At 50.4% G+C, this 20090-nt stretch overlaps 1 protein-coding gene across 3 annotated transcripts in view; it reads right to left on the reverse strand.

Moving 5' to 3' along the window:
• LOC133131198 (rap guanine nucleotide exchange factor 2-like) overlaps positions 1–19743 on the reverse strand; it is a 111134-nt gene extending 91391 nt beyond the window's left edge. For all 3 annotated transcript variants that reach the window (XM_061246432.1, XM_061246434.1, XM_061246433.1), the window contains exon 1: positions 19040–19743. In XM_061246432.1, coding sequence (XP_061102416.1) covers positions 19040–19108 — 69 coding nt within the window. In that variant the 5' untranslated portion in view covers positions 19109–19743. The remainder of the gene's footprint in view (positions 1–19039) is intronic.
• Positions 19744–20090: the final 347 nt, after the last annotated feature.

Genomic DNA, 20090 nt, shown 5'->3' on the forward strand with positions numbered 1-20090 from the left:
GTAATCTCAGCCCCAGTGGCTGCAGACAGATTTCCTACTTTCCAGAAGTTTCTGTTAATTAGATTTTTCATTTCGGGTCCTGAGGGGGGGGTGGGGGGGGGGGGGGGGGGGATTTATTGGCGCTGGGAAGCTGTGAGGTTGAGGACCAGAATGCTTTGCTTCAGCAGGCCAGAGAACGGCAGGCATTCGGTAGCGACACAGCGGAAACGCAAGTGCAGGCCAGCGTCTAAAACGGTTCCCCCGGCGCTTAAAATACCACCTGCTTCCTCTGTCTGTTTCCAGCGCGCAGCAAAAGTTCGGCTGAAGAAAAGAGCGAAGCCCGCGGGTTTCGACACGGCCTAGAAGCAGAAGTCAGGGAGAGAAGAGAGCTAGACGTCGCTTCTGCCGCGTGGGGTCAGCGGCCCAGAGACAGGCCAGTGGGCGAGAGGTGATGAGTAAGCACCGCTCGGAGGGAACTGGACGGGGTTTAAGGGCGACGGGCGCGTGACCAGAAACGCGCAGTTCGCTACGGAGGCACTAACGACCATCTGGAGCGGGTTCCCACACGACCTTCACCGCGTTCATTTAACCGCTCCCGTCTTTACTCTAACTCCCCGAGGGCCTGAAGCTGCTGGAACGTCCGCTCCGTCCGAGCCCGCTGGTCTCAGATCAGCCTGTAGCCCAGAACACCCCCTGTGTTTATGACTCGTGAGCTGATCCCAGATCAGACCCGCTGCGTTTTCCTGCTCCTTCAGCCCTCTCCCCCCCATCCCAACACGCGATTGGACAGCAGACCATCGTGGCCCCGCTCCTGGGCGTGTCACCCTGCCCCTTATGTTTACCGCATGCAGACCTGGCTCAAATGCGCAATTGTTTAGGATTAAAGTACATTTCTACACTTTACTGAGTTTGTCAAGTGCAGACCCCGCCTTCTGGCCCTCTCGGTTGGCTCAACTGCACCAGGCAAGATCAATCGAGCAGGGAAAAGTATTTTAATCCTAAATAATTATGTATCTGACCCAGGACTGACCCAGTGTCATTTCATCTTTCCGGGAAAAATATATCAGAATATATCAGCGCTCTTTCCGAAGCTTAAATGGAGAATGAAAGGGCGGTTTTGGCTTTGTTCCGCCCCCAGAGAAAGGCCCTCACATCAAACGCCTGGCCCTCAGCATCAGCCAGCAGGAGCCGGGCCTGTTCGCCCTGTGAAACAGACCCAGCAGGACCGCACAGCCGGACCGTACAGACGCAGCAGGACCGTACAGACGCAGCAGGACCGTACAGACGCAGCAGGACCGTACAGACGCAGCAGGACCGTACAGACGCAGCAGGACCGTACAGACGCAGCAGGACCGTACAGACGCAGCAGGACCGTACAGACGCAGCAGGACCGTACAGACGCAGCAGGACCGTACAGACGCAGCAGGACCTGTGCTGTGGGTCTCGCTGCCTCGAGCCGCAGTGTCACAGGTAAAGCGCTCCACGTGCGAGCGGAGCAGCTAAACCCAATACATACTACACTCCTGAGCGCCTAAAACGGCCACGGAGGACGGGTGGTGTGCACCCGAGATCATCCCCACCGTCAATCATCCACAGCAAATACCCACAAGCCCCAGCCAGGACTGAAACATCAAATCACGCCCCGTCCAACCACCTCAGCGTCCAATCAGAAAGGCTGTATCGAAAGGCACTCAACCCCTCGGCACCCCCGCCAACCCAACCACCCGCCCACAAAATCACTGCAAGGCTCTGTGCACTCGTCAATCCCCAATGGGTGACATAACCACCCCCGCCCGATGGAATCAATACACTTCTGTTTCCACGGCAGCCTGAGAGCCATTTGGAATCTTCCGGCACAGCGTTACCAATTGGCGACATCATTCTCCCCCCCTCCCCAGGGGGCGGGACTCCAGTAGCCCGAGCCGAACCACTCCTATTCAAAATGGCAGCCCAACCGTTCACAGCGCCAGGGCCGTCTCAAACCGCCATCTGACCCGGGTCCCTTCCTCATGTGGAACACATTACCGCGTGCGCTGCCATAGATCTGCCTCTCTCCCCCTTTCTCTGTACGAGGAGATGACTAAAGAAAATCACTGTCTGCGTAGACGGGTGTGGAGTGTGTGTGCGTGCGTGCGTGTGTGTGTGTGGAAACAGCGCAGTGTTGAAAGCCGGGGAGATAAGACGCAGCTGAAGACAAGAAGCTAACGTGTGGCTAACACCGGGGATGACGCGCCTGGTTAGGCCTGGCAGCGTACCTCAGAGCGCCTCACACAGAGGCTGTGTACCTCAGAGCGCCTCACACAGAGGCTGTGTACCTCAGAGCGCCTCACACAGAGGCTGTGTACCTCAGAGCCCCTCACACAGAGGCTGTGTACCTCAGAGCGCCTCACACAGAGGCTGTGTACCTCAGAGCGCCTCACACAGAGGCTGTGTACCTCAGAGCGCCTCACACAGAGGCTGTGTACCTCAGAGCCCCTCACACAGAGGCTGTGTACCACAGAGCCCCCCTCACACAGAGGCTGTGTACCTCAGAGCGCCTCACACAGAGGCTGTGTACCACAGAGCCCCTCACACAGAGGCTGTGTACCACAGAGCCCCTCACACAGAGGCTGTGTACCTCAGAGCGCCTCACACAGAGGCTGTGTACCTCAGAGCGCCTCACACAGAGGCTGTGTACCACAGAGCCCCTCACACAGAGGCTGTGTACCTCAGAGCCCCTCACACAGAGGCTGTGTACCACAGAGCCCCTCACACAGAGGCTGTGTACCACAGAGCCCCTCACACAGAGGCTGTGTACCACAGAGCCCCTCACACAGAGGCTGTGTGCCTCAGAGCCCCTCACACAGAGGCTGTGTACCTCAGAGCCCCTCACACAGAGGCTGTGTACCTCAGAGCCCCTCACACAGAGGCTGTGTACCACAGAGCCCCTCACACAGAGGCTGTGTACCTCAGAGCCCCTCACACAGAGGCTGTGTACCTCAGAGTCCCTCACACAGGGGCTGTGTACCTCAGAGCCCCTCACACAGAGGCTGTGTACCTCAGAGTCCCTCACACAGAGGCTGTGTACCTCAGAGCCCCTCACACAGAGGCTGTGTACCTCAGAGTCCCTCACACAGGGGCTGTGTACCTCAGAGCCCCTCACACAGAGGCTGTGTACCTCAGAGTCCCTCACACAGGGGCTGTGTACCTCAGAGCCCCTCACACAGAGGCTGTGTACCTCAGAGCCCCTCACACAGAGGCTGTGTACCTCAGAGCCCCTCACACAGAGGCTGTGTACCTCAGAGCCCCTCACACAGAGGCTGTGTACCTCAGAGCGCCTCACACAGAGGCTGTGTACCTCAGAGCGCCTCACACAGAGGCTGTGTACCTCAGAGCCCCTCACACAGAGGCTGTGTACCTCAGAGCCCCTCACACAGAGGCTGTGTACCTCAGAGCCCCTCACACAGAGGCTGTGTACCTCAGAGCCCCTCACACAGGGGCTGTGTTCAGCCCACAGCCCTACACTCCTGGGCCAGGGCCTGAGGCTGAGGTACAGGGGCCAGCCCGGGCAGCGAAGACATGGGCAGGAAACGCGATAGCGTGGATTCAGACGGTGTTAATTGAGTGAATAATTCAGGGGGAGCGTTTTTAAAGCGCTCTGCGCGGGGAGAGCCAGGTGTGAAATGCTCGCTGGTGCCAGAGGCGGATCAGCTCTGATGCTGGGCCAATCAGACGAGTTGCATGCAGAACTTCACATGCCTCTGGCCTGAAAGCAGGAATCTGAGAGACGTGCCACTTCCTGACCGCTGCTACCACACGCACATGACACTGCGCAAGCACTCACACAGCCCCAACTTACACTGCACACACACACACACTCACCCACCCACCCACACACACACAGCCCCAACTTACACTGCACACACACACACACACCCACCCACCCACACACACACAGCCCCAACTTACACTGCACACACACACACACACACACACACACACACACACACACACACACACACACACAGTCTTACACTGCACACACAGCATTGCCTTAGAGAGAGAGAGTGTTAATCAGAGTGGTAAGCAGAGTGCAATGTCCTCAAGACTCTCAGCCTTTTGAACAGTAGGGGAGGAAGTGTGAGAGAGAGAGAGGGAGGAGAGAGAGAGAGATTGAGAGAGGGGGGGAGAGAAGGGAGAGAGAGAGAGAAGGGGAGAGAGAGACAGAGAGAAACGAGAGAGAAGGGGAGAGCGAGAGATAGAGAGAGAGAGACAGAGAGACAGAGAGAGAGAGAGGAGGTGGTGCAGGGAAATTAAACACCTACTCAGCACAGCTCCAGCTGCTTGTGCAAGATTACAAAAACGGGTTGTAAATTTGTTCTGCAATTTTATACACACTTCATTAAAACAATTGTGTTGGACAAAATTAATGTTAATTTCTGCATTAAAATACCAATAAACTAAATTAAACACAATATTCCCAAGAATACTACTGCTGGCAAACTGAACAACACTAAAGTGCATATTGGCATTTGGCAGACTCTCTTATCCAGAGCGATGTACAGTTGATTAGACTAAGCAGGGGACAATCCTCCCCTGGAGCAATGCTGGATTAAGGGCCTTGCTCAAGGGCCCAACGGCTTTGCGGATCTTATTGTGGCTACACCGGGGACCGACCTTGCGTGTCCCAGTCATTTACCTTAACCACTACGCTACAGGCCGCCCCATAACAACAACAACCACTTAGACCACTTAATCCACTGAATCAATTAAGTAACAACTGAGTAACAGCAAAAACAAGCACGCCCTATGGCTCTCCAGGCCCAGGGCTGACCGCCTCTGGAGCGGATCTTCAAAAGGTAGATTATGCGCCAAAGAGGAAACGCACAGCAAAAACCCGGCAGGCAGAGATCAGAAGGACAGTTGTGGACGGGGAGCATCCTGCATCCTGATTGGCTGGGCACACAAGGTCGCGGGGTCAGGGAGCACTTCCTGTTTACGGCTGCTCCTCGTTTTGCCCCGGCGGGCTGAGTGCGTGACGTACGCGGCCTGTATTTACCGCTCGGACATCCCCAGGATGTTATTCAACATCGAGCACAAAGGCTCGCCGCAATCCCACAATGCCGTGCGTGGGAGCCACGCTGGACCCTGGCCTACACCGACAACAGTAACAACCATTACATTACATTACATTACATTATTGGCATTTGGCAGACGCTCTTATCCAGAGCAACATATAGTTGATTAGACTAAGCAGGATACAATCCTCCCCTGGAGCAATGCAGGGTTAAGGGCCTTGCTCAAGGGCCCAACGGCTGAGTGGATCTTATTGTGCCTACACCGGGATTAGAACCACCGACCTCGCGTGTCCCAGTCATTTACCTTAACCACTACGCTACAGGCCGCCCCTGTAACAACCAGCACCAAACTCCGCACACACGCACCAAAACCCCGTGCACCAAATCCGAGCCTGTGCCCATCTCTGAAGACAACTGCCTCCATGAGAACAGTGGCCACACACACACACACACACACACACACACACACACACACACACACACACACACACACACACACACACACACACACACACACACACACACACACACACACACACACACACACACACACACACACACACCCTCCCCGCGCTGAGCGTACAGCGGATTGAGAGCCACTCAACCCTCTCTCCCCCCCACTCACACCCCAGGTACATCCCCCTATATCCCGGGCCAGGCCGGAAGGTACCGGAACTGCCCGGCGAAACGCGCGTGAACATCACTCACAAGTCATCGGCCCGCGCCTCGAACGCTGAGCTGAGCTGTGCTGAGCTGAGCTGAGCTGGCTCTCTGGACCCGCGGCCCTGCCACTGCCGGCCGGCTAAATTAAATATCCCGTTAGCCTCCATATGCCCGCTGCCCGCTAAACTAACAATTGCATTAGAGTAATGCGGCCAATTAGAGACGAGGGCATTTGGGGGTCCTTCCTAAAAGGCTGCAGTGTCCCCCGATGCCCCCCCCCCCCCCCCGCCTCACACGGACAGACAGCTGCGCCTGTCCCAATTAGCACCGTCCCGCCTCAGTATACACACAGGCCATTACACATTACGCCCATCCCCACACTCCTACCCACAGCCAAGGGCACGGTGAGGGCACAGGAGCTGATGAGCCGCACTCAAAGTTCTTCATATTTCAGCTTTAATGCATGTTTTTGATCGGGCCAGACAGTTTGTGTCCAGGGAAGGATGTTTCGAATATTTAGTTTCTGACAGTATCATCTACACTGTTCAGTGAAAGTACCGTACAATTACCGTTATTAGCACGACGATCCTGATGTACATTTCAACAAAGGAAAGGCAGAAATGACCATTGTTGAACAATAGACTTGTACACAGGACCCAGCACTGACCGATCCGCATCCAGTCCTGACCAATCCGCATCCAGCCCTGACCAATGTGCATCCAGCAGTGGCCAATCCGCATCCAGCACTGACCAGTCCGCATCTCAGCGCTCCGCAAAGCAGATTCAGGGCGGGGCAGACCGGATGTAGCCCAGGGGTCCCCAGGGGACCTGGGCGGAGGGGTGACGTCACCCTCTCTCAGCGCAGCGGGTCAGACAAAGTCGATCCCGCTTCCCTAACTCAATCCCAGCGCGGGGAGGGGAGGCGAACACAGTTCTTCATAATTACAGAGGCGGCGTTTGTTTTCTCTGTCACCGACAGCGACATCGATGAGGAAACATGAAGGGTTAAAGGTCACGGAGGGCTGCTGGGCCCCGATGACCCCTTTTAGAAGGAGGCCGAGATCGCTTCAGCGTCGAGGCGCGAGACCGTAAATCTTTACCCCGTCTGCGTTCTGGCACGCGTCCGACCAGCACGTTACAGGGTCAGTCTTTACCGACCCGACCGTGGAGGAGAGAAAACGGCCCGTGAAAACCTCCCGCTCCGTGACGAAAACCCTCCAGCTCCAGCCCCAGAAACGAGCCGTCCGTCACCTGACCAGCCTCTCCCCGAACGGCGACATCATGGAGACGGACTGACCTTGCCCGTTGAAACATCAACACCGACCCCGTTTAGACACGACACCACTACTTTTACACAAGTGTTCACGACCCCGTGACCTGTCCACACGCACGGTCCATTGGTCGGCCTGGCCCATCTGTTGAGATCGATGTCTGAAGACCTGAAGGCTGTCGCTGAAACGCTGGCAAATGACCCATCTGCTGGAGAACCACTGACGGCCCTCAGTGCTACAGTTAACCTTCAGACCCACAAACCTGCATTATACCGTGAAAAAAAGCCTAAAGGTGACCCATAAACCTTTAAAGTGTGACATGGCAAATATGTGATCAAAATGTTCCAAACTGAACATTCTAATGCTGATGTCACAATCACTACTGGTGATTGAAAGCAGTGGAGTTCTACAACACTAACATCCCAGAAACACCCACTCTTCGGAGCACAGGTAGGCAACCCTGGTCTTGCAGTGTCATTGAGTTTTCTGGTTTTCCTTGAATCTGAGCTTGATCACAAGAGTTTGACGGATTATTAAAATGTCCGAGCCTGAACATTCTGAAAGGTGAAACATTTACCCAGTGAGGTAGTTATCGGTTTGGAAGGAGCAAAAACCAGGAACATCTCTGGTACTCCAGGACCAGGACTGCCTACCCCCTGTTGCAGAAGGGTTAAGGTTATGATAACCGCCTGCGTTCTTTCGGTGTCAGTATTTGGCCCACCTAAGAATAACCCAGAGAAGCAGAGAGGTTATGAAACTGCAGTGTCGGTTTTTGACGGCCGTCGCGTGACTGCAAAGCCACACGTTGACACTTTGACTCAAAGCAGAAAGACACCCTAAATAGACAGGGTCGCGCTTCCGTTCTTCTGCTGCAGCAGGGCATGCAGGTGAAGACTCCGCCACCAGCCTGAGAAACGGTTTCAAACTCGCAGTTCCTACCGCCGAGATCTGCACCAGCGCAACGCGCGGCTCTCTCCAGCTACCACCTGCCCCATACTGCCTGCAGCGGTGTGTGTGTGTGCGTGTGTGCGTGTGTGTGTGTGTGTGTGTGTGTGTGTGTGTGCGCGTGTAGGTCTGTGTGTGGATGCATGATGGTCAGACCTCAACTACACTGGGGCTACAGCTCAGAAACAAACTGATTTCAGCACCTCAAAGTGAAACACACACAGTGGCAGGGCTCTCTGCCAACTCTCCATTCCACGGTGCACAGGAACTACGAAGTTGAAAAACTTACAAGCACGCTAATGCACTCCAATTAGCAGATGTTCTTTTAAAATGATTTTTCCAGTTAGCTCACATTAAACGCTCCTAAAACGGGACATTGTGGAGCTCTGATTAGCGACTGTGATTCTGGTCACATGCGTACTTCATTGGACCTTCATAGGAAAACACACCAGCCAGGACCAAAAGGAAACCGTGGACAGTTCTGGTATTTGGCAGAACAGAGACGGACGAAAAAGTCTGGCAAAACAGACAAGCCTTCGGGCCAATGGGCTCACAGGAACAGGTCAGGTGACCGGCGGCAGACTCGCCAGAGATCAAAGCACAAGACGTCATGGCAACTGTCGCCTGGCCACGCCACAGGGCCGGCGGCCGTTAGGGACGGACACCGGGGGGGGGGGGGGGGGGGCGTCTCCATGGCAAGGAGGGGTCGTCGCCACGGTGAGGCGCATTCCTGCTCCAGAGCCCGCCCTATTTTTAGCAGCAATTAGCATGCCTCGCGCCAACAAACACTTAGCGCTTAGCCAGCACTGCTGCTCCATCACAGCACAGAGCTCACTGCTGATTGGACAGCGGCAGGGAAACGGAACTGAGTTCTGCCTCGCCTGGAGTTCACAATGTTCTCGATGCCAAGATCAGCAGCATCTGTACGAGAGCGTGAGATAGCATCGCATTCTGCAAGCTCGATTCTGGTTGCAGTTCAGCAAAACGGTACACGCCGTTTACATTTGAATCATTCAAAGTAGCACTGGCCATGGCAACAACAACAACAACAATAATAATAATAATCAAAAAAATAATAAAGTAACTAGGACGGGTCAAATGTGGAGGTCAAATTAAACAAACCATGGGATTCAATTACATATATCTTACAATAACAATAACAATAATAACAATAATACTAACAAAACTACTAATAACAGGCAGCAAAACCCATATTCGTTCAGCACGGCCAACGGAAGAGCAGAGAGATTTCAGTAACTAATGACCTCCCGTGTAGGCGGGGGCTTGGGTAACAGTGGGGGGGGGGGGGGGGGGGCGATGCGGATGCCAGTCTAAGCCCAGCAGGGCAGCCGAGGCCAGCGCTACAGGGAGATAATGAGGCCTCCGGAACCGGCCGCAGGAAATTGGATTGTGATGGGAATGATACGGAGAGAGAGAGCGGGAGAGAGGGCCGGGGAACGTGACGGCTCGCAGGGCACACGCGAGCTACAGGCCCAATTAGAGCCGAGTGCGCTTCCACCTCCCAACAGAAACCCGAAGCCTCTGAAATCCAATTTACAGAGAGAGGGAGGGAGGCTGAGGGGGCGGAGCGACCCGCCTCTCAGTGCCCTATCAGAGCGCAGTCTAACGGTCCTGCGGTCACAACACTGTCCAGCGGGATTCATACGGCTGAAGCACAACAGCCGAACCACAGTTATTTTTATGACCGCAGAGGTCCTCTCCCCCCTTCCTAATAACTTTAGAAGCCCAAACATTTGTTTTAGCAAGTATGTTAAATGTGTGCCTGTTGACTGAGGCCCGATTTTCAGCTGTGCTCAGTGCTCATAACTCACTCCCAAGGCCAGGGGTGCCAGGGAGCGAGTGTGACACAGATGTCGTGCTGCCTGGGCAGGCGGGTGTGTAACCTGCATTCTGATTGGTTGGCTGCCACGGCCTGCGTGTGTAACCTGTGTTGATTGGCTGGCCGCCATGGCCTGTGTGTGTAACATGCGTTCTGATTGGCTGGGTGGCTGCCATGGCCTGTGCATGTAGCCTGCATACTGATTGGCCGGCTGCCAAGGCCTACATCTGCAACCTACCTTCTAATTGGCTGGTCACCATGGCCTGCATGTGTAAACAGCATTCCAATTAGCCAGCTTCCACGGCCTGCATGTGGAAACGGTGTCCTGATTGGCTGGCCGCCATGGCATGCGCGCGTGTGTTTGTGTAACATTAGACCAGTTTCAGGGAGCGTGTTCTGTCCCCCTGGGGTGCAGTAGCACTCAAATGAATTATTAAGCAGTGAGGCGCTAAGAGCTGAGCACTGGGACGTCCCGCTGTGACAGGCTCTTCTGGCACAGCCTCTACGGGACGTGGGGAAAAACACAGACCATCTGAGGACCGGGATCCACAGCTCTCTGCCACGGTCATACACACTCCTCACCCAACCACTCTCAGTGTGCAGCGTTTCCTGTAATTACCCTTTTTTTTAATACATTTGGCACCCGACGGAGGGCTGAATATGTCCAATTCCCACCCCAATTTGAAATATCCAATTGCACATTCGTAAACATGTTCAAGCACGAGCTCCACTGAGGATTCGAGAGAGTTCAGACATCCGCGGTTCTCTTCCAGAAGCACGCGGATGCCTCTTTTCACACTGTAGACGACAGCTGAGCTCTCAGAGTGGAGTCAGAGGAGGACCTTTCATACATGGCTTTGGCATGCAGTCCACGGGTTCCCGGTCTACTGGGCAAGAGGGTCGCCAGGGAGTTGAAACGGGGACCCTTAAACACCCAAACCGTCCGGTACCGTGGGTGACACGTCACCCTATGGAGATACCGGGCGCATTCAGCAGTGGCACAGTCCGAATTCGACCCCAGGCCAGGGGGCTCATCCACGCACCTCTAGTCACCCAGCCGATTTACATTACAGTCATTTAGGTTTTAACCAAGGCGACTTACATCTGACGGGACTAACCAGGGGAAAATTCCCCCTGGAGCAATGTGGGGTTAAGGGTCTTGCTCAAGGGTTACACTGGAGCTTGAACCACCAACCTTCCATGTCCCAGTCAAGCAAATTGGCTGCCCCCCCTAGTATTAATCAGCTAGTGTTCAGTCACCCAAGCAGTCGCTTTGCACCAGGTCAGCCGAGGCAGCGGTCCCCTTCAGCACACAGGAGGGGGTGGGATAGGGTTGAGGTAAGGGGGGGTTAAACAGTAGCGCCCCCTGGCGGCAGGTTGAGCAGCCACACCCCAGCACAGGTGCCAGAGGCCGGAACGAGTGGAACGAGGTGACGGATCTCGGCTGCTACACGGCCTGTTGCCCTGCTCTTGGGTTTCCTGGTCACGAGGGACACGCCCACAGAGAAGAGATGGGGTTACAGAGCCAGAGCCCGGCAGCATTATGGGATGAAAACAACACCGCAACAACAACACTGGCACACAGGTAAAAGCCTGTCGACTGCACACAAACATTTGAGCGGCATGGACTATAGAATGAGGAGAACAATTCTGTTTGTTTTTTTGTCTTTTCCTAAAAACGATTTCTCATGAATACAGGCCTGAGATACGAGTGCTGGGGGTCCAGAAGGACCCAACATGGCCAATAGGAACTCCCTAAGCCCTGTGGTGAAACTCATACCCCAAGGGTGAAAGGCATCATGCCACCCATCGATGAGCAACAGGCTGCTCCAAATGACCTATCACCATGAGTGCAAGGCCTCTAAGCCAATCGGGTAGCACAGCGCTGGCCCGGACCACCGCAGGCGGTTATACAAGCAGAGAGAGTCGGCCAGTCCTTCGACATGATACAACGTGGGCAGATGTGTTTGATCTGACAGAGGCAGGCGTTGCTATGACTTGAAGCGGGGAATTTTGCCAAGTTCTGTCCCGCCACGGTTGAGCTCTCTCACTTTCACTGTGGAAATAAGGAGGGAGTTTCCTGCAGGAAAACACCTGGAGACGGAGACAGCCAGGTGTCCTCTTGAAGAGCTCCACAGGGAACAAACAGCCCGGGCCAGGGTCTACACACTCTCACTAGGGTTCTCTCTCACACACTCACGCACTGGAGAGGAGATGAGGGCCTCTGCTGCTTGGCTTTTTTTGCTGTCCCAGGAGTTGGTTCCTTCCTGCCCTGTTTAAAACCGCTCTTCCTCACAGGTGCCTGAACCCCCTCCCCCATCCCCCACCTCCTTTCTCCACCTAGCAGGAAACCACAAAAGGGAACCAAACAGCACGTCCTCCACCCCGAAACAACCACCACAACTCTCCATTTTGCTCCCAAAATACCTTCAACCCCAGCCCTCAAGGCCTCGCTTTCCTGCCCGAAACCAGCTGCTGTTATTCCCGGAGAAACCCCCGCCACAAAACACCCACCATCCGTCCTGCACCCCTGGAACCGGGCGCAATGACCCGAGTGAGCCCTTCCAACCAGCCGGACCACCACCCCCCCCTTCCATGACCATGACACCCAAACGGGTTTAGCGGGTCGTTAGCAGAGAGTCCGTTTCCGACTCTCAGGACTGTGCAAGACTGACAGGCCGGGGGAGTTCAGAAGAGAAGGGGTAAAGGGTTTGGGGCACAAGCCGTCAGCAAGCCGTGTAACCGTCAGCAAGATGGAGGACAGATCCCGGCGTATCAAACCAGCTGGGATGACAGAACTGTCGACAGCGCGTTACATCCACATACACGCGGGTTGTGGCGCAGTCCTGAGCGACTCTACGCCCATAACTCCCAGTGCATTCCTAAAGCAGCAGAATAGTCTGTACAAGAGGTGTGAAATGCTGCAATAATTAAAACACTGCAGTTTGCCTGCCAGATCCCATTTCTGGAACCAAGTTCTGAAAACCAAGCAGACAGTTCTGCACACCCACACAGCTGCGGAAGACTTTCAGCAAGAGAAATAATGAAGTGTAAAAAAAGAAAAGAAAAATAAGTGCTTTAAGGACTAGCAGCCCAATGACAGCACCCCTGAGGTCAAACCATTAGCAGGAATATGTGACAAGGACAGACAACTCTAGCGACTCCCGACCGAGTCAATACTCCCAATCTATGTGCGCTGGTTATTAATAAACCCTGCCATTTTACAGACTGCAGTGTACGACCCGCACACCACATCCATAATTCACCCTGAATGCTCATGCTTTTAACATAAATGGGACCAAAATGTTGGGCTTATCCATCCATAGTCTCTGGACAGGCTAAATAAAAAGAAATAGACTAACCAATACACACCTGCACAAACAAAATGGCAAACAACATGGTCTGCAATAAAGTACTCATTGAAGCACGTTATGCAGCTCGCCCGGTCGACCAAAAAGTTGTTCTTGCTCGATGCAACACATGAAAAATAGAAAATGAACACCAAACAATGCTCTTTTTTTGTGCATGTGTGACCCAGTTTGAAATGTTAATGCACCTGCTGAGAGCACAGTAGAACATGTCTATAAAAGTATGCTAGAATCCTAACCTGGTTCATAGTTTTTTGCATAAAATTACTATCGGTGTGAAGACAAATTGCCAATCCGTACTTGGGAGTACACAAACTACCATAGCTAGCTTGCCTGCCAACCTCATATAGACATTTTAATTTTGAATCTAAAGTGCTGGAGTACAGAGCCCAAACAACAAATATTGTTTTACTGCCCAAATAATGACAGACCTATTGCCAAGTTTGCATAATAAACTTCATGTTTCACATTTAGTTTGTTTATCTGCAAAGGAATTTGACTATGGGCCAAAATGCCTATCCATATAGTTTGCTCCCCAAGTGATTTGACTAAATAAATGTTTATGCGTTTGCTATGACTCAGCTAGCTAGGTCACAGCCTCCACACAGCTTTCACCATCTTACTGAGGACTCTTTTAAAGCAGACCTTTTTTTTTTTTAAACACCAAATTTCACCACTCATAAAACTCTGCAGTTTCCTCTAACCCCCTCGCAGAACGAATTGATCTTCTGCGCCAATGGAGGGGGCGTTAGGCGTGTGCTGCTAGGACTTCAATAGGGCACTGGGGGGTTGGCGTGAGGCAGCGTGTGTCATCAATGAAGACTCGCCTGACAGCTGCAGACACGCACTGGAATTTCTGCCCCCCCCAAAAAAAAGTATGCATTCAGCACACTAGCCTTGGGGCCAATTCCACTTCTGTAAAACAACACAACCTGTATAGACACCCTTTGACCACCAGGGGAACATGAGCTAAGCGCCATGCCCCGTCAGCCTTCTTCAAACAGTCTGTGGAGACGTTTCACTCTTAAAAATACAAAAATAACGAAATCACTGAACAACAGCTTTCTTTCTTTTTTTCTTCTCCTCTTTTGAGCCACTGGAGCTAAAGCTGATGAATTATTCAAAGTCTACGCCTAAAAAAAAAGAGAGAAAGCCAGGCAGGAGGAGAAAGGGGGAAAAAAAACAAAAAAACAAAACAATGTCTGTCTATTTTAAGGCTTCAATCAACTGAGAGAGGATATTACACAATAGGGATAGGAACATGTTGTTTATGAAATAAACACTCAGGACTTATCTGGCCTATGAGCCAGGGTTTATGGTAAACATAGCATACTCCATTTTGTAACTAAAGATAACACTCTTGGTTTCAGGTTCTCTGAAGGGAAAAGTGTAGGGGCTAGCATGGAGGTCTCTCACAAATGCAAACAAAGGCTTTCATGGAAATAGGTCAGAGGACTATTTTTTCCTGTTCACATGACTGTTCTAAGAGACAACGTCCAGGAAAGACGACAGTTGGCATGATCAAATGCGTAAGCAGTAAACAAATTCATGCAAAGAATTTGCTTCGGGACACTTCCACAAACCCAGGGCAGGGGATCGAACCAGCAACTCTCCGACTGCCAGATGGCCACTTTCACATCCTGAGCTAATGTCGCCCCTATGTTTTGGGTTTAAGATGGATTTCCCCGTGGGAGATATATTTTTGGCCTTGCACATTTTCACAATGATGCAGCAGCGACCAGCTACATCTCCATCGTGGGAAGAAAGGAACAACAACCATCCTGAATGAAACTGAAACTTCTCTGTTGACCTCAATTTAAACCACAAATGCTGCCATCACCAACTCCACCCCAATGCAATCACATACTGAAAGTAGCATTAATATGACTAAATATGATCTGTGCTAGATCGCTCAACTATTCCGGAACCTTTAGCTAAGGGGGAGGGAAGTGAAACTCCATTTCCCAGCAGTCCAAAGATGCCCATTGAAATCCAGTCTCTGGCTGGCTACAGTCAATCACTGAAACCAAGCAGGAAGTCCCTTTTCACCCAGTCCTGTCAAAGTTCATCAGCATGTAAACGCATACAAAATAAAAAATAAAATCTTGATCCAAGCACCGTACACCACATGACAGCCAAGTGATCACATTCACCAACTGGCCTCCAAGCTGCAGGCCACAGAGAGCGAGCACATGACACCAAAAACCACAATCGGAGCCTCTCTCATTGGTGTGTGTATGTGTGTTTGTTTCCAAGTGTACATTTACAGAATATTAAAAGCAAAAATCAAATTTTAAACATCTGAAACTTTCTCCACCATTTTGTAGTCCAGATTCGCCATTATAAACCACCAGGTCAGCATAATGTTCATGGAAATGGCGGGCCAACAAGAGAGCATCAGCTCAACCTAGACAGAGCCAAAATTGTGGACGGCTCCAGATACGCCAAGCCACTGTGTCCAAGGGCAGTAAGAGTAGTTAGACCCCAGGAAGAGGGGCAAAATCTCCCCAGTCAGAGGGGCTTTTCAGGCCTTGCCTCAGCCAACTGACGCACAACACACACAGCTGGCCATGAGCAGCCATCAGCAGTCCCATCGTCCTACAGGTGGAACACTGCGAGGCACAGAGGGAACAGCTGCCCACTCTCATTCTACTGCCGCATACCAGGGTCGTAAAAACCCATCTGAAGCCTCCAACAACTATTCTGGTGCACAGAAGGACAAAGGGGTACCCTTCGCCACCCTCAAAGTGGCCTTACAGAACATGGGGGGGGGGGCTGCTTCCACTCAATAAGGGTATGGCCTGGCCAAGACAGGGTTTCCAAAAACTCAAACCACACAATGTGTCATGAAGCAGTTCTATTTGAATCTGAAAGTGGACACCTCCTTCACATTCCAATTGTTCACTTCCGAGAAGGCGGCCATTTTGACGGGAAGCTTCCAGTAAATGTCATTATTTACAATTATTATTTACAATTATTTCAATGTTTTATCGGCAAGGAGAATATATTCCAGAAGGATCGGAGGCATTTTTTGGCCCTTTCTTCAAAGGCTCAAATAAAATGCACATTTCCCCCCTCGCTTCCAATTCTCTGGGTGGATGGCTGTGGCCTTTTCCAGAAAATTCCATACATTTTAGAGCAGATATTTAAACACAGTAAAGCATTCCTCGGTGTGATTACTGAGCTGGGGCCATATCTTAACAGAGAAAGGCTAGATTTAGAGACATTTTCAGCATCTGAACAGAAACATAGGCTTCAGACAGCAAAAGCCGTCAGTGGAAAATCGAACGCATTTCGTCTCATTTCGCTAATGGAGACGATGCTCACATTCTGGAGGTAGCCTATGTCAGAAAAAAGTCAAGTGTTGCTCTGTTGATGTCTGAGCACGTCTTGTTACAAGACTGGAATGCAAGGGGGGGGGGGGGGGGAGATTTTTTTTTAAACCCAGAGGCACATTCCATGGAAAATGATCACCAAATATGTATTTTTTTTTTTTTAAATAAAAAAATCTCACAAAATGTAATTATGCATCGTGATGCTTTGATAGGTCAATACGAATGCCCATGATCTTGTAGGAGGCCGGTGCGGTGAGATTCAGAAGCAATGCATACACTCATCGATGCTGGGTCCCTCAATCTCCGCAAATTTACCCCTTTGTTGGCCTGAAGTGGGTGGATTTCACATTCTTGTCATTCATCAGAAAACGTATAGCAGCCGAGAGCGTGGCTCATGAATTCAAAATACATGTTTACTCAACTGTTCTGACCATCTCCGTTTCCAAATATACATGCGAAATGTTTTTGGTTGTTTGCTTCCCATTTCATTGTCAACTTAATTATATCGGCGATACAAACGAGTTACGGGCACAGTTTCAGGAACTAGGTAGTCTACAGGGGATTATAATAAATGTGGGTTTTTAATTAAGATGCGTGCATCAAATGTAAAAATAAATTTAAAAATTAAAAAATCTAACAAAAACAAAACAGACATTACTGTCAAAGACTGAACTGATAAGAAACGCCTGTTCATTACACTGAGAGAGCTGTACTTCACATTGATTACCAGTCCTCCATAAACTCTCTCCTATCAGCCGCCCACTACAATTGATCGGTGAGTTTTCCCCATTTCGTTTTCCTTTCGATATTTGGATTGCCAAATCCTGAATCAAGAACCAACATGAAACAGATGTCTTGCATTTTTCCTGCAAGACAGTCCCCCACAGCAGTTAAATTAAAAATGCACTGGGGCAGACAGCAAATTCGCCTCCTACCACAGTAATAGGCTTACAGAGACCACATTAGCCTAAAGAGGATTTGAAGAGGCTCCCGGAAGATTTTCATTGAATTAATATGTTCCAGGCAATTATTATATTACTACGTTAACTTATATTTGGTGGTTAGGCGACAGTTTATGGGTACATTTTTAAAAATCGGTCATTATGTTCCAGACATAATCGAAAGTCGCGACGGCTCCAGCGTTTCTATCAATAGCACCGCACCCAGAGTGGTGGATTTGGATTAACGGTTCAACTTGTTTGTGCTACAGGGCTGCCAATGAGCTGCCAGTCAACCGGAGGAGCCCGTCAATGACCAATTTCCGTTAAATGTCAACCTATAAAAGTAGACGACGGCTAGCCTACTGATCTCATTTCAGACTGCCCGCCGTTGCGTTGTACGCCATCAGTTTGAGAGAATCGTGTGAGATTCTCCAGTGTAATTTAGCTCCGGTCTGTGTTTTTCTGGCGTGCTGTGCTTTAATCCCATTTCGAAACAAATCGCCAGGTACGTCAGAAAACCGCTTGGGTAATTTTGTTCATTCGTCAATCTCATGTTCCTGGTCGCCTTTCGTAGCATAACTACCATTATTCACACGCGCAGTACGGTAATGTTACTTCACTTTTTTCAGGTTTAATTTTGTAACAACCATTAGCTAACCATTTTGTTCTCCTAAATTGTACAGGCTAAATAACAAGATTAGCTCCGAACAACATGCCAGAGAAACGTATATGATATACCCCTGTCTTGTCAACTGAAAGCTAATTGGGTATGAAGCACTCTACCACCCGAAAGGTTGCCGTTTTTACGAGGTCCCACCATCTGAGCCCATTGATTAAGCCGCTACAGAAATCAAACATGACAGCAATTACTCCACCCCCATAACAACATAATGTCTAGCAACTGCGGAACAATCATGTTAAATTCAAGGGCATTCAAATACTTCCAATGCAGAAAACACCATACAAAATGTAGGGCTGGACTCCAATCGACTGTTTTCTGTTTCCCCATAGCTAGGTACGTTATGTGGACGCCTGGCGTTGTCTAATTTCAAATCAGTCAACACATAAAGCTGCAGGTGATAAGATGCGACAAAAGTAATGTTAAGTTATCAATCAAATGTCCTAGACTAACGTACACGATAATGCACATTTGTGGATTCACTGGCCACAGACACATTCAATTTCCGTCACAAAATGTTACCCAATAACGGTAACGTTAACTAAAAGTGAAATAGCCAAGAAAATATTCTACACAGCTAGCTAGCCAGGTTAGCTAACAACGACAGGAATGGCACACGTTCAAATCCTAAAACTGCACCGCTATGTGTTTCTTAAGGTAGTTGGTTAATGTTAATATTACAAAAAACTAAGTTACATTAAGGTTAGCCAATTCCGTTCCTTATTACAGAGGAAACGTTAGCTAGCCAGCATCGTCTCTAGCTAACGGTGCAGCGAGTTAGTGCTGGTAGTTAACGCTAGCTAAGATTAGCTATATAACGGTAGCTAGCTAAGCTACATCATGTAGCCAAGCACTCGCTGTGCGCACTGCATGTCTTCGTTTCTCAGAGAGAAACAAGTTCCATTTATGGAAATAAAATATTTTGTTAAATAACCTATTAAGAAAAATAATGCTTACTGACCTGTTGCGTTCTTTCGGATGGGTTTTTCATCACCGCCTGTCGGAAACTGTTATCCACGTAAGACGCCATTCTTCTTGAATTAAAACAAATAAAAAGCACACTTTAAAAAAATCCTATTCAACTTCACTCCTCGGCAGCGCGCTCTCTTAGCCAGTAAGCTAACGCGAAGTTTGCGGTCTCAAGAAAAAGATGTTCTCTCTTTTCCTTCGTTATCACACTTCAGAAATCCCACGAAGGTGCGCTGTCCCCCCCCAGGCCAAGCCCAGAGCCACGGGGTATATTTCCTCCCAGTTCCCGATCCCAGAGGAATGCTCCGGGATCCACCAAGGCTGTGCCCCTTGTTCTGGCTTCTGTCGTGACAAATATGTTTGTTACGATCTCCTTGAGTTTGGCAGTAAGTTAATCAGTCAAACAGTTGAAAGAGGAAAAACTCAATAAATCGTCCCTTTTCTCCAGACGCCGGGAAGGCTAGCTGGTTAGCTAGCTAGTCCCCCCTTTTGCATTCTGCTTTTGAAACAAGTCCAGGTTGTCGCCTTAAAAAAATAGACAAAACTCAATCGAGAAACGTTTTCCCATTGAGGTGATCTGTGAACCAATAAATGTACAGGCGCCGCATCCACAAAGCAAAATAGCTAGCTAGTTAATATTCTCTTTTTTTTGTTCATTAAAGATGACGAGGCGATAGCCACGGCTTGCTGCTTTGTGCCACCATGGTGACTGACAGAGGGAAGCTTGTGGGCGAGTCCATTGACAACAATACAATTCATGAAAGAAATTCACTAAAGGGAACAAATCTTTGTCGCCACCTACTTTAAGATATTGGAATGACAGTGGCAAAACGCTCCATCCCGCGCTACACACTGCCGCCCCACTGGAATTTCAAGAACAGTGAGACCAAATGTGCGGTAGGTCGGAAACCTCGCCAGATATTAACATGTTCCGTTGGTTTGAAAAAAAAAAAAAAGATTGTGCATCGTGCATATTTGAAGACGCATTAATTATCTTATTGCTATGGTTTGCTATGTGTTCTAACATACCACAGTACTGTAGG

This window comes from Conger conger, chromosome 6, assembly GCF_963514075.1.
Source record: "Conger conger chromosome 6, fConCon1.1, whole genome shotgun sequence".
NCBI lineage: Eukaryota > Metazoa > Chordata > Actinopteri > Anguilliformes > Congridae > Conger > Conger conger.